Source organism: Stegodyphus dumicola, chromosome 4 (assembly GCF_044657685.1).
Source record: "Stegodyphus dumicola isolate Sdum_Otavi_A_Nest chromosome 4, ASM4465768v1".
Lineage (NCBI taxonomy): Eukaryota > Metazoa > Arthropoda > Arachnida > Araneae > Eresidae > Stegodyphus > Stegodyphus dumicola.
Genome location: NC_140771.1, coordinates 88,591,335 through 88,605,834, shown reverse-complemented (window position 1 = coordinate 88,605,834; position 14,500 = coordinate 88,591,335). Strand labels below are relative to the sequence as shown.

At 31.8% G+C, this 14,500-nt stretch overlaps 1 protein-coding gene across 6 annotated transcripts in view; it reads left to right on the top strand.

The window, feature by feature from the left end:
* Positions 1 to 14,500, top strand: part of vap (RAS p21 protein activator vap) — a 138,485-nt gene that overhangs the window by 49,911 nt on the left and 74,074 nt on the right. For 4 of the 6 annotated variants that reach the window (XM_085815179.1, XM_085815180.1, XM_085815178.1 and 1 more), the window contains 6 exons: positions 2,731 to 2,875; positions 2,977 to 3,052; positions 3,131 to 3,278; positions 4,046 to 4,143; positions 5,265 to 5,338; positions 5,444 to 5,531. In XM_085815179.1, coding sequence (XP_085671305.1) covers positions 2,731 to 2,875; positions 2,977 to 3,052; positions 3,131 to 3,278; positions 4,046 to 4,143; positions 5,265 to 5,338; positions 5,444 to 5,531 — 629 coding nt within the window. The remainder of the gene's footprint in view (positions 1 to 2,730; positions 2,876 to 2,976; positions 3,053 to 3,130; positions 3,279 to 4,045; positions 4,144 to 5,264; positions 5,339 to 5,443; positions 5,532 to 14,500) is intronic. The other 2 variants (XM_085815183.1, XM_085815181.1) reach the window with 1 other exon arrangement.

Sequence of the window (14,500 nt, the reverse complement as noted above, 5' to 3'; positions counted from 1 at the left end):
CACAAGAATCATAGGAGATACGTAATTGATGTGCATTCTCAAAGAAATTCGCAAAAAACCTTCCGCCAGCTGTAATGCCAACATCGCACCTATGGATAGGGACTAATGCACTTTGCTAAGACACCATACATTTCCAGAGTATCAGCAACAATCCTGGTGACTAGATCTACATTGGTTTTAATGGGGCACTAGTAGATTAGGCTTTACATATGGCCTCACAGGAAAAAGTCCAAACACGAGAGATCTGGTTAGCTTGGTGGCCAAGCTATGGGACCACCTCAACCAATCCATCAGCCTGGAAATTTTGTGGTTCATATAACCAGCAATCCACAGTAGAAAATGCCGTTGGGTGCGAGGACCAGCCCTTTTTATACGATTTACACAATACCATCTAATGGCTAGTCATTTGTGTTCAGTCCATGCATTCTATGCCAAATATTGCTCTTATAGCTATCTTCTTTCATCCCCTAAAGTTTTGCCCACTTGTTCAGATTCATCCTGTATAATATAATGATATAATGCTAACTAAACTAAAACCAGCTAAAGCTGCACAGAAATAACTAACAGAGTTCGCTTTTATTAAAGATCACTGACTACTATTAACAGGCAGGTTACCGAAAACGACCGAAAAGTTGTAAGATTAAACTTAAAACAACGATGTGGCCAGAAGGCGAGCATGCTTTACTAGCACTCAGTTAACACTCTTCTACTGATGTGTCTAAGACTTAAATGCTGGTTTCTACCTTATTTACATAAAGTATGATCCTGAAAACTCATTTTGATAGGGAATTGTATTTGGGAAACAAAGTAAAGGAAAGCTTGTTCAAAAAAAAAACTGTTAGAAATTAAAATAACCTCCCGCAATGTTAAGTAAAGATTGTTTGCCCCAATGATTCTTTAATAATTGCATTAACTCAGATTTATTAATGGCAATGAGAATCCCCCCCCCCCGTCTTTACATGGTATTAAATGAAAGCAAAGAATTTTCACATGATGTACATAAGTACACTTGTTTCATTGCAAATATTTGCTGAATATTCATTCATATTTTTCAAGTAATTAATCTCTTTATGTTATACATACATATTTCATTACTTTTCAATTTATTACTTAGCTGCTTATATTTTTAATTCCAAAATCAGTTCTTTTCTCAGTGCAGATGTGGTAAAACCTGGAAATGTTTCACTTTCACATCAACAGGGGTCTGTTTTTTATAACATTTTGTTAAAAAGCAGTATATAACTCCCACATGTTCATATAGACAATCGAGTTCTTTCACTTTTTATTAATTATTCATTTAATAAAGCAGGCATTAACATTGGAATTTAATCTTTAAACTAATAAGTTATGATAGGGTTTATCTCCATGGATCCTCCATCCATCAGGAGGTTTTCTTAGCTTAGAAGATTCGTATGTTCTGCATTTAATTGTAAATTACTTTAATGTAAATAATGTAATAGCTTTGGCTATTAATGTAAATAATGTAATAGCTTTGGCTACTTTTCTTTTATTAACAAGAAGCCATTTAGTTTCTAAAGATTCATATATCACTGATTCTAGTTGAAGACTTTTAACTGTTGTACTTAATATTTTATATTTCCTTGACTTTCAGTCAGAGAATATTATAACTGTTTAATTTCGATTTATTTCTCTAAATCCAAAACAGTTTATTTACATAATAACCAAAAGGGAGATTAAAGCGCTTACCTATCTTCTTCACACTTAACATTTAGATTTTCTTGGCACACAGCCAAATAGTGGGCTTCATTCAAATTCCATTTTTGCCATTCATAGCTACGTATACAGTTTTAACATTGTTCCACCTCTTTTAATGATAAACTTAAATGCCCTTCAAGGGTCAGTTCTAGTGAACATCCTTTTTGATTAAAAGCTTCACAATTGCAGCTATGGTATTTAAATTGTAAGTTAGGATTAAAATTATATATATTTTGGCTTATATTTTTGTACATGCATGTGATTAAGACATGGTTTTATATGCATTGATACTTCTAAATTCCCCATCAGTTTTTATAACAATCTTTTTGTAAATGTGTTCTTTTTTCAGTGTGGCTGAGAATTATCTTCATGCTTAAAATTATTAATTATTCATTTAAATACATATTATATATTAGTTTTTCACAATTAAAAGAATTCATTCAAACATACGAAAGAGATGAAATGCAAGCATACCCAAATTATTGCAGATTTTTTTTGTTGGGGGGGGGAGAGGGGAGGATTAATTCCTCTTAATAAGTCAGCCCTCTTTTGGAAAATCTGTGATGACTTACATACTTTTTTTATACATATACCGTTCTACTCTATTTTTTCTTTTTATTTTTAAAATATACTATTTTAATGAATACCATTACAAATTTTAAACTTCTTTTGGGTTTATTTCAAGTTTTTAATAGTTTTAACACAGTCCTCCCCATTATTAACATTTCCTAGTTTCAATTTACAATAGTTTTACTTTTTCTTTCCTAGGAGATAATTATAAATAGAAAATTAATAATTAAAGTAACATTTTTAGTTTTAGCAGCGATAGCACTAGATTTTCATTTTCAAAGTCCATTAATGCCTTTAATTTTTGCTTCTTTACTCTTTGAATTATATATAGTATATATAAAATTTGTGCATATTAGGTGAACATAGCCTAAATACATATGATGTAACTGTATATGCTATTTATAAATATTTGTCTTTTTGTTAAATGAAGTTTTCTTTTGATAGTGGGTCCGGGAAGCTTCTTAGTGAGACCTAGCGATAATTCCCCTGGAAACTATTCGCTGTTCTTTCACATAAACAATACCATTCAACGATTTCGTATAGAAAAAAGAGGCAATAGATACATTATGGGAGGAAGGTGCTTTGACAGGTATGAATTTTTATTTCAGCAGCTGATGTAATTAGTAAAAACTCTTATGGTATTAAATGTGTAATTTGACTTGCCTTTAAAATAAAATATGCTTTTTAAAGCTTGGAAGCAGTTGTTAGCCGATATAAAGTTGAACAGATTGTTGAGGGTCATAATCTTGGAGATCCTGTGTTGAAAGTATGTGTTTAAATTAAATATTTTAAAACACTTTAATCAATTTGCTTGTAATATTTATTGATTTTCCTTTGTCTTCAGGCACCATATGAATCAAAAGAACTTAGTAAAGCTGAAGAAATTCAGCAAAAATCCCAGGATATATATGCTACACTTCGAGAAAGCCGTGAATCAGGTTTGGCAAAACGCAATAAAGGCATTCGCATGAAAGGCTATTTAAATAAGAAAAGTAAGAATGTAAAATTGTATTTTTCTTTCTAATTTTTCTCGGCATAAATTCTGAATAGCAATGAAGGCATTTTGTGGAAATGTATTCATCACCCAGACCTTTTATATATACTTTATTGTTAATTAGGCTTTTTAAGAACTGAATAGTTTTTGTGTTCATGTTGAAGTGGCTTCAATTATATCTAATATCTGTTTAAAACTACTAAAAAATCTTAATTTCTGTTAATTAAAAATTATTTTTTGCATTTAAAGCTCTACAATGAAAACGTTCTGTTAAGAATTGTTAATGAAGAAGTTTCTTTTCATAAATGATTTTTAATTTTAATTTTAAAAGTCATTGTTTTGAACCTCTACAATTCTGACAAATTTAGTGTTTTAGATTAACTGGTTCAGTTCAGAATGGCATATAGGAAAGTGTAAAAAAAAGGTAGAAATTTTTTTTTTTTTTTTTTTTGTTGTTGTTGTTGTTGTTGGGGGGGATCTTTATGTGAGTATTGTTAAACTGATATAATTCCATGTGATGCAAATTTCTAGATGTGAAATATAATAATGATTAAGAAGAAAACAGATATTAGAATTAAGTGTATTTGTGGAAAACTTTTTTTTTTTTTTTTTTTTTTCTTTTTGGTTACTCAGAATGCTCAAAACCTGAGAGATGAGTCCAGATAAATACTTTTTAGATTTTTAGATTTGCTCCCTTTAATTGTAATTTAAAACTTCTAGTACGTAATAAATCTGAAATGTTTACTCCATAACTTTAATTCTTAGGTTGTTTTAACCCAGGTCAAGGGAATCGAAAGTGGAAAAATCTTTACTTTGTTCTTACTTCCAATGAACAACAGCTTCTGTTTTTTGATAATCCTCGGGTAAGATTTATAAATTCACACACTAAATAGTGAAATTATGTTGATCCGATATTTAAGTTTCTTTTTATTCTGATATTACGTAGTATTAGTAAATGCATAACATTTTGAAAACACTGAATATCTTCATCTTTTGAACAGTCCTTGGGTAAGATATATAAATTATCACATTGAATAAGGAGATTATGTTCATCTGATATAAAATATTTAAGTTTCTTTTTATTCTGATATTATATAGATCTATTAGTAAATGCACAATATTTGGAAACATTGAACATCTTTCAAACAGTTGGTGCTCCTTCCATGTTTCCAAATAAAAAGTGCATGCAGAAATAAATTTTAACTTTTTTAAAATTATAATGTGAGAAATTTAAAATTAGAAATTAAGAAACTATGCAGTGTGGTAGACCCCCCCCCCCCGAAAAAAAACCCTACATAAATTATTGTATTAATTGAAAACGAATTAAACATATAAAAATTTTTAAGAGTTGTAGTAGTTATTAAATGCATATTTTTAAATTTTAACATACCCTTAGGTAGGTTAACCATTAAGGTAGTAATCATTAAGGTTTTAAATATTTAGATCGAAGCAAAGAGTGAAATTTAAATTACATTCTCATTAGTTCTTATTCTATGATTAATGAATTTAGTTATGATGAATTGGAAATTATATGGTTGTTATATATAATCCAAATATTCTGTTGTAAAATCAGTAATATTATTCAATAAATAAATATATAAAAATAATAAATAATAAGTTTGTATTATTTTCACAGATAAAGCAAACTTCTTTTTAACCAAGCATTTTGTTTGAAAAGTTCATATAAAATTTTTATTTTCTCTTTTTTTTTCCTGCACAAAGTCCTAATTCAGATTATCAATGTGTTATGAAAATAGCTATCAAATATGAACATATATGCATAGATTTAATTTCCATTTACTCTGAAATTACTGTCTGTGTTGTAGAAAAGCTAACATTATAAATATGAAGTATATATGTTTTTGAAAACATAATTTAATCATGAAGTAATTGTTTTTGGGAAGATATGGTTTTTAAAGATTATATAAATATTTCGACTCTAAATGCATCTTTCTGTTGTTTATATAATGCATACTTCTTTCAGCGTACAAAACCGAAAGGTCTAATTGAATTAAGTTATACTTATTTATACATGGTGCATGACAGTTTATTTGAAAGGTAAGTATTTAAAGTAATAAATTTTCATCACATCTTTTTAAGAAGCATAATTTTAGTTGCATGTATTAAAGCATTGTATATTTTTATATGAATTATATTTTTCAGACCTAATTGCTTCCAGCTTGTTGAACGTGCTTTGCCTTGTATCAGCACGGTTTACTACTTATGTGCAAGTTCTCCAGATCTAACTCAGGTAACATATATTATAATCAAATATGCTATCAATCAGTTTTTAACTAAAAATATGCTAATCATTTAAGCGGGGGGAGCTATATTCATATGAAAAATTAAGTATCAGAAAAGTCTATGGAAATCCAAATAAAAAATAGCTGACTGAAAAAATAGCAAAATACTGTACAAAGTCTGTAATCCAGACGTCCATTATCCGGAATGATCTATAATCCGGACCTCAAATCCACAAACTTTTTTATTGGTATGCTTTATGCATGCGCATTTAATGTTACGCATGCGTGTTTAATGTTTACGCATGCGCGTTTAGCACAAAAAACGAAGCAACTTAAACAACTTGCATTGAAAGAAATGTTTAATAAAGTAAACAAATAAATATTAATCTTTTTTTTTTTTTTTTTTTTTTTTTTTTTTTGTAAATTCTGGTACTCTTTAGATCGTAATTGCTCTTTATTTCATAAATTACGGTTTCATATTTTGAATTGTATAATTTCTGCATGCCATCTTACCAGATTTAAATTGATGATCTATAATCCAGAAAAACCCTTAATCCGGAATCGCCAAAGTCACAACGAGTCCGGATTACGGACTTTGTACTATACATATTTTAAAAAAAAATTTTATTTTTAACTATTTTTGATAAATGTATTAATTTATAAATAAATATTTTTTGCTTGGTTAGGAAATTGCATTTGTTGAGCTGCTATGAATGATGGATTTAAAATCAAAACTATCAAATAGATGAAAAATAAAGTAGCCAGTCTTATATATCATATTTATCTGAATAAAAGATACTTTGAATTTCAGATTCTTATTTTTTAAATGACTTCTGGAAGATTTCATTTTGAAATTTTTCTTCATGAATTTTCATGAGCAAGTATTTTTCACCTCCGCCCCCCATGCTTTTAGAGGAAGGAATAGAAAGATAGGAAATGATAAAGAAAGAAAATCACTGTCATTGAATGTTAGAAAATTATTCCTTCCATTCAGCATAATAATGAAGTAAATGATATCACATTTCTCAGAAGGTCTTTTGATCTGTCTTGTGATATAAGATTATAGTCAGTTAATCTGAAGTTTCGTTTGATTTAGACAGGGTTCGTAGCGGTCCTTACAAGTGCTTATAAATCCTTATATTTGAAAATAAAATATAAAGGCCATTATAGGTGCTTACTTTTTCTTTAAAACCCTTATTTTTTTTTTGTTTTTAGTGCTTATTTTTTGCTTTTAGTGCTTTTTTTAATGAATGCGCATTTTTCCCCCATATTAAAGTCGAAACTAAATAAACAACTTTTCTTCCTATATTCAACATCAGATGGTGAATCATACTCCTGGAAATTGCTTTACCCCTTTCTCTGCATTAACATAACCTATGGTACGCCCGAGAGTACAGACAGGTGCACGTCGTTCTGTTGGTCAAAGAATTGCGAAAACGGTAGAAAATTCTGGTACATTCGGTATTCTTTTCCTCCCACCCAAATACTACACACGTTTGAATTTCTATCAAGATTTTAATAATTTGCATTCTCGTTCCGCGTGGTCAGCTCATATTTGTGTTTATTATGATCATTATGCTTATATTATGAGTATATGAATGAATATTTATAATAATATAGTTGCAGTAACTGCTGAAGTATAGATAAACTTCCAAAAATGGGTGTGTTTTTACACAGAGCTTTCTAAGGAATAATATTTGGAATGGCTTAAATAAAAGGAAAGTAACCGAACAGTCAAAAAAAAAAAAAATTTTTTTTTTCCCGATACATTATACAGTACGGAGATTGGGAGGTTCACCCCTTTCTCCGCAAAATCTGTAATATTGAAACAGCGGACTTTTTTTTTGTCACTGTCCAATCTGGATTGAATAGGACTAAAAGTTTTTGCGGTCTACCAAACTAAGACCCTAAGCGAAGATTGATTCTATTCCGGAAATTTAACGCAGTCTGTTGAAAATTAGAATCAGAAACACCCCAGATTAGTAAGTCTCTTTCTTTTCCTTTATTTAGTTCTTTATTCTCCGAATACCGGCAGCTGTGGATTCCGATTGCGTAATATCACGTGTGGAAGAACTACACCGCACGTATTGCGCAATAACGTTTGTGGTATTTTCCAGAGATAATTAATTTTGATGTTCAGTCCGAGATTTGTTTATGAACACTTAAAAAAGTTTTACTATGCTTTCTAAACAGAATATTTCTCAGTTCCGTTGGTCTATTTTTATATGATGCACGTATCAAAATGTCAAAATCATTTATTTAGCCGAGAAATCTAAAGAACGGCTACAATCTTCCCCACTCCTCTTTTTCCAGTTACTATCCGGAATATTCGGCAATTTCCGAGTATGCGGGTTAGTTAAGCTTTTACTGTTAAAAGATGACTGCATGAAGCAAAGAAATGGGCCTCTTTTTTACTTAAATTACTTTGCTTGGAATATACGAGGGTTGGAACTTCAATAGTGGCAACACAGCTGAAAAAACGCTACGCAACAAAACCAAAGAATATCGCGTATACCACACGTAAATTACATACCTTCCTTACGTCTCAGCAAAAAGACTCGTCCTGCCTACGTCACGCGCATGCGGAGTGACGCGAAGAACGGATCCTTGTATTAGCTTGCGGTCTAAAGTATGTGTTGTCAGGATGTTTTCAAAACAAGAACAATGTTGTTGGATAAAAATTGAAAGTGCCAGAGGTCGTACAGCACAACAGTGTCATCAAGGGCTCCAAGAGGCTTGCGAGGAATCTGCATTGCCTTACAAAATCGTAGCAAGATGGGTGAAAGCATTCAATGAAGGACGCCAAAACGTGGCAGACATGCTGCGGCCAGGTCGTCCTAATGTCAGCGATGCAGACATGCAAGCTGTTGTCGCTTTAATGGACAGTGATCGCCGCCAAATGATTCGTCAGCTGGCCGGACAAACAGGATTAGTGCATACGACTATGCTGCAGATTCTGAACGAACGCCTGTCCATGAGAAAAATTGCTTCACGATGGGTTCCACATCAATTGACGGAAATGCAGAAATGGCTACAATATGATGCTGCCCGAATCCACTAGGAGCGCGAAGGAGATGCTTTTTTACACCGTATCATTACGTTGGATGAGACTTGGGCCCGATCATACCAGCCAGAACTGAAACGCTAATCAAACGAATGGCGTCATCACGGGTCACCACGACGTTCGAAATTTCGTCAGAACACCAGCAATGTGAAAGTTATGGTGATTCTCGTGTACGACTGTGATGGTGTCATCCTAACGCATACCGTTCCCCCACAGCAGACCGTCACTGCGCAGTATTACTGCTCATTTTTGGAGCACAATCTCCGACCAGCTTTGAGAAAAAAACGGCGACACTTTCTGCAGAGCTCTCCTCTCATTTTGCATGACAATGCTTGGCCGCATGCAGCGCAAGCTGTGACTGATTTGTTCAAGTGATGGGGCTGGGAAGTGCTTTACCATCCACCATACTCCCCAGATCTAAGCCCTTGTGACTATGACTTAATTCCTAAGATGAAGGAACCACTTTGTGGCACTCGCTTCCAAACTGTTCCTGAGCTTCTTGCGGCAGTAGACCGGTCCATTCAAACTATCAACAAAACAGGTGCTGCTACAGGTATTCTGCGACACATCGTTGGAAACGGGTTGTACACAATGCTGGCGACTATGTTGAAGGACTGTAAAACATGGTGACATGAATCACTTTTGTATTATTTGTAAATAAATAGTTGCCACTATTAAAGTTCCAACCAAGTTATGTTGAGGGAAAACTGTTATGCAATGAAAATTTAGAAAATGTTCAGAATTTTAATTTAAGTTAAATTATTTAAATATTAATATGAGTGGAAAAATAAACTGTACTTATTATTAGGTGCCAAACGAATACAATTAATATGGCTTTTTACTATTTATTTTCTATATTTTGAACTGAAATTTCAATGCTCATTCTCTTAATAAATATTGCATTGCTCATATTTTAAATTACAAGTCTAATTTTTTCTTTTAAGGTTATGCAGTTGTATATAATGTAATTAGGCAGGTGCTTATTTTTTCCTTAAAATGTGCTTGAAAAGTGCTTATAGGTGCTTATTTTTTTAACTAAAATGTGGCTACAAACCCTGTTAGAAATCTGATCTTATTATCTCTGAAAATGAAGGATTGAATCGTTTAACTTAGAAAATCTCTCATTGTTAGCGACCACATGAAGCTAAAAATTTTAATTATTTCTGAAATATGCTAAACTTCAGTAAATTAGGTTAAACGTTTAAAAATAATATATATCATACGAAAATTACTTTTCAATCTATCTGATTCTGTAAAGATTAAAATTTATGGTGATTTGTTTAATCATTAAGAAAATTTATGTGAAAAAATTTAGTATTAAATATACATCTATACTGATGTTTGGAGAAATCAATGTGTAAAATTCAGGTGTTTTTCCAAATATGAAAAGTAAGTACATACACTGTGTGATGCAAAAAAAAAAAAAAAAGAGAGAGAGAGAGAGAGAGACTAGGTGTGTGTAGGTTGAAAAAAGAGTGGATTTGGCAACAACTGTTTTGGTGACATCATTCCCCACACCTCCTCTAACCATGCGGACAGTTTCGACTTAACTGATCACACCAGTTGGGAGTACTGCATCATTGAGTTAACATGTGCAACTGTATTCTGCCGGAAAAAATATTTAATGTAAAAAAGAAACAGCGAATCAACATCAAGTGAATCTTAAGAAATCAGCCACACAAAGATTTCAAATGTTAACTGAGGCTTATGGAGATGAAATTCTGTCTCGTGCACATTGTGTGTGAATGGCAAATTTGCTTTTCAAGGGAAAAAGACAAAGCATGCATATTAAAATTCAAGGCAGTGTTAATTGTCTTCATCAACATTAATGGAATTATAATCATTGAATGGGTTCCTAGTGGTCAGACTATTAATCAACACTACTACACTGAAGTACTAAAAAGACTTCATGAAAATATTAGGGAAAAAGTCAACAGTTGTGGAGTGATGGATAATTCTTGCACCAGGACAATACACCCGCTCATGCAGCCCTAATCTGTCAAGCAGGTTTTGACCAGCAAAAACATTACTGTGATGAGGCATACTCCTTATTCACCTGATTTGGCTCTATGCAATTTAATTTTTTTTTTTAATTTTTTATTTCCTAAACTTAAATCTTGCTTAAAGGGAAGCCATTTTACCTCAGTTGAAGAGGTTCAGGCAAAAATGGAGAATCTCCTGAACGGCCTTCCAAAAACATTGTTCCAGAACTGTTACCAGCAATCGCAGTGCCAAATGCAGAAGCGTGTGATTGCTACTTTGAAGGTGAAAATGTCAAAGGCAGCTGATTCTATAAGTACAATGATTTATTGGGCCAGGCTCTCTCTCTCTCTCTCTCTCTTTCTTTTTTTTTTTGGGGGGGGGGGGTCAGACTTTGTATATGAAACAGTATCATAAATTTATTTTAAAACAAAACTAAGGTTTGCACTGCTACCTGGAAAACCGGAAAAAGTGAAAATTGACCAAAACGTTCAGGGAATTTAGGTATTTTAGTCAAAATCTGGAAAAGTCAGCTAATTTCATACAACGATCCCGCCAAAAAAAAGCGAGTTTTGCGTCGACGTCGGAAGAGATAACTTTTTTGCCTAATTGTGTATCGCGTGAGTGTCATTCGGGCAACTGGCATAGAGCCAATTTTCGCATCTCCAATTTGATTGTCTTTTAGAAAGGCAAAGCAAGTTTCCCGCAACTTTTGATTTTCAGTAATCTTGGGAATCGAGAAAATCTTATGTGCAGTGCATGTTGAAATAAAGAAAGTACTTATTCTTGTATAAAACAAAATGGGTTTAATTCTAGTATACGGTACTATGGAGGTTAGAATCAAAGAATATGTATTCTAAAGAAGTAAAACCTCTCTGCAACAGATGTGGCTCCGTTCCATCATAGAGGGAAACAGCTGTGCATGTGCGATATATCTGTCGCCAAAGCTCGAAGGTCACGTTATTGTTTGAAATTTCTTTAAACTCTAAAGGAAAAGAAAATATTTTTTGGCGCAAGTAAATTAATTCATGGATTAGTTATTTTGAGGCGGGAACTACGAGAATCTGTTTTTAAATTATTGCAAAAAATTCGAGAAGACACTTTGATAAAACGTGTGTTGAAGAAGAAACTTTGTGTTCTTTGATAAAACGTTTCTTTAAATTTTCTAAAATAAATAAAAAATCTTAATAATTTAAAAACGGATTTTCGTAGTTATCTTTTTCGTCAAAGAACGTTTCTTCTTAACACGTGTTTCTCAATTTCCGGTACACATCACGTAGAGGGAAATTCTGGCCATCAGGCTCTATTGGCAAATCCCTTGGCAAATTTACCCTCCGCTTTCTAGCGGCATAATAGCATTACGTGTATGGAACCTTTTCTTCTTTACACAGACATTCTTTGGTTAGAATAACCTCCAAGTACGGTACACACGGAATTTGGCGGCATGATGATGAGCAGTAAACGGGTCATTTTGGTCTTGGCGACAATTTTCATAATCATGCCAAGACCATACCATGTACACTACAAAGTCCGTAATCTGGACTCGTCGGGACTTCGGCGATTCCTTATTAGGAGTTTTTCCGGATTATAGATCATCAATTTAAATCTGGTAAGATGGCATGCAGAAATTATACTATTAAAAATATGAAAACGTGATTTATGAAATAAAAAGCAATTATGATCTAAAGGGTATCAAATTTTACCAAAAAAAAAAAAAAGCTTAATATTTATTATCATTAAACATTTCTTTCAACGTGCACATGCATAAAGCATATGCACATAGTGTATGCACATTCTTTACATGCATGCGTAAAGTTTGTGGCTTTGAGGTCTGGATTATAGATCATTCCGGATAATCGAATCGTCCGGATTACAGACTTTGTACTGTACTAGGATTTTACCACAATATCTTTTTAAACCTTTTTTTTTTTCTTTTTAATAAATACATTATTTGTCATTTTGCAGTAAAATAAAAAAATAGTAATCAGGCATCTAGGCTAACCATGTAATATAACTATATTCCCTAAAATATCGTTGATTATTCTAATTCAATTTTTAAATAATTATCTTTATTTTTATGTTATTTGTATGATTTAATGTTAACTTTATTTATTATTAGTAAGTAATATTTCCAAATTTCAGGAAATTTTCTCTGGCATAATCCTGAAATTATTTCTAGCAGTATGATAACTTACCATCACGAAATTTAATGCATGTATTTTTCCTTATGTATGCTGCGAAATAAATATAAAATACCTCGATTTATTAAAAAAATATTATTAAATAGATTTCTTTCTTTCATTTAGCTGCAGAATGTCTGCAAAAAAAAGCCTTATTTTATTCCAGATTGGGCAGATTCTAATCTCCATCTTCAGTGGAGGAAAAAACTCCTATTATAATTATATTTGTGTTTTCAAGTGTAAGGTGCCTTTTAAGAAGACACCTTACACAAATTAAATTTACCTAAAATCTAACCTAACTATTTAGCATTGTGTTGTGATAAGGACTGGATTAACCTCGTGTTGAACTGGTGATGATCATGAGTAATAATTAAATAAAACATACAATTGTTATTCAATATATATATCTCAAATTTTATTAAGTTTCGTAAGCTGAAAAGTAAACAAAATTATCAAACAAAGTATACCAAGAATAATTAAGAATAAATGTTCCCAGGGATTAAGTGAATAATTAAGTGAATTTGCTACCCAACACAAGTAATACCATAATTAATTTACTTCTTAGCACAGCCAACATGCATTATGTGGATAGACTGGAATTTTCTTGAAACACACCTGGAAAACCTGGAAAAGTCAGGGAATTTCATTCTCCTGTTTGAGTGGCAACCATGAAAACTATCCCAATATTTTTTTTGTGTAATGTGCTGCTGAAAAATTAATCAGTGATAGACAAAAAGTAAGAAATTTAGAACCAAATTCATAAAGACATTTGGATTTTACTGGTTACTGAATTTCATTTTCCTACTATGTGATATTTTAATGTGCTGCTTGAAAACTGCATAGTTCCAGCAGTCATCATGGCTGAGGGTGAAGGCATGAAGATTAAGCTAACGAAACTGAATTTGAAGAATCACCATCTTTATTTTTACACATATCACATCATTTCTTTGTAGACAATATACTTTTCGATCATAGTTGAATACAATAATTTTTATGTACACAGGTTAAAAAAGTATGGCATCATCTTAGAAAAGTAAACACAGCAGTGCAGAGATATTTGCAGGGCAGAAGTTAAGAAAAGGAATAATGTCAATATTCTCAAACTCGCGAAACAATATTTATACTAGGCAGGTGCCTATGTACAGCTAATCTGCAATTGGTTAATTTTAGGGTATAGTACTCTTTTCAAGCAGTGTTATGTAATTTGGAAAGATCTCGAATTTGGAAGAAAGTCAATTTTGAAATCTAAAATGGTCAATTTTGAGGTCGCCAATCATTTCTTAGGACAGCCATCATATTTTATCATATCTTAAACAAATCATTTCTTAGCGTGGCCATCGTATTTTATTATATCTTATATATATATATACAATTTTAATAAATTGGCTGTGTTAGAGAATTAGAAATCATTGCAAGTTTTGAGTGTATCATTTTGCAAACAGAGAAACAACTTAAGCAAAATGCTATGAATTATAGCAACAAGCTGTGTAAAATTATTGCAGCCTTGTGATTAAAAAGAATAGATTTAATGAAAATTGCCTATTATTGATATGAGTTATACAGTGAAGTAAAAACTTTAGTATTGTTTTAAAATGTAATGGCTGTTTTTGTACTATTTTTTTCCAAACCCTATTTTTATTACAACTTAATGAAATATACTGTGATAATGACAAAAGAATAGCATGCAAAATTTTGTAATTGACAGTTCTTAAGAAAAATTCAAGTTGTTTAAGATTATTTTTATTTAATCAAT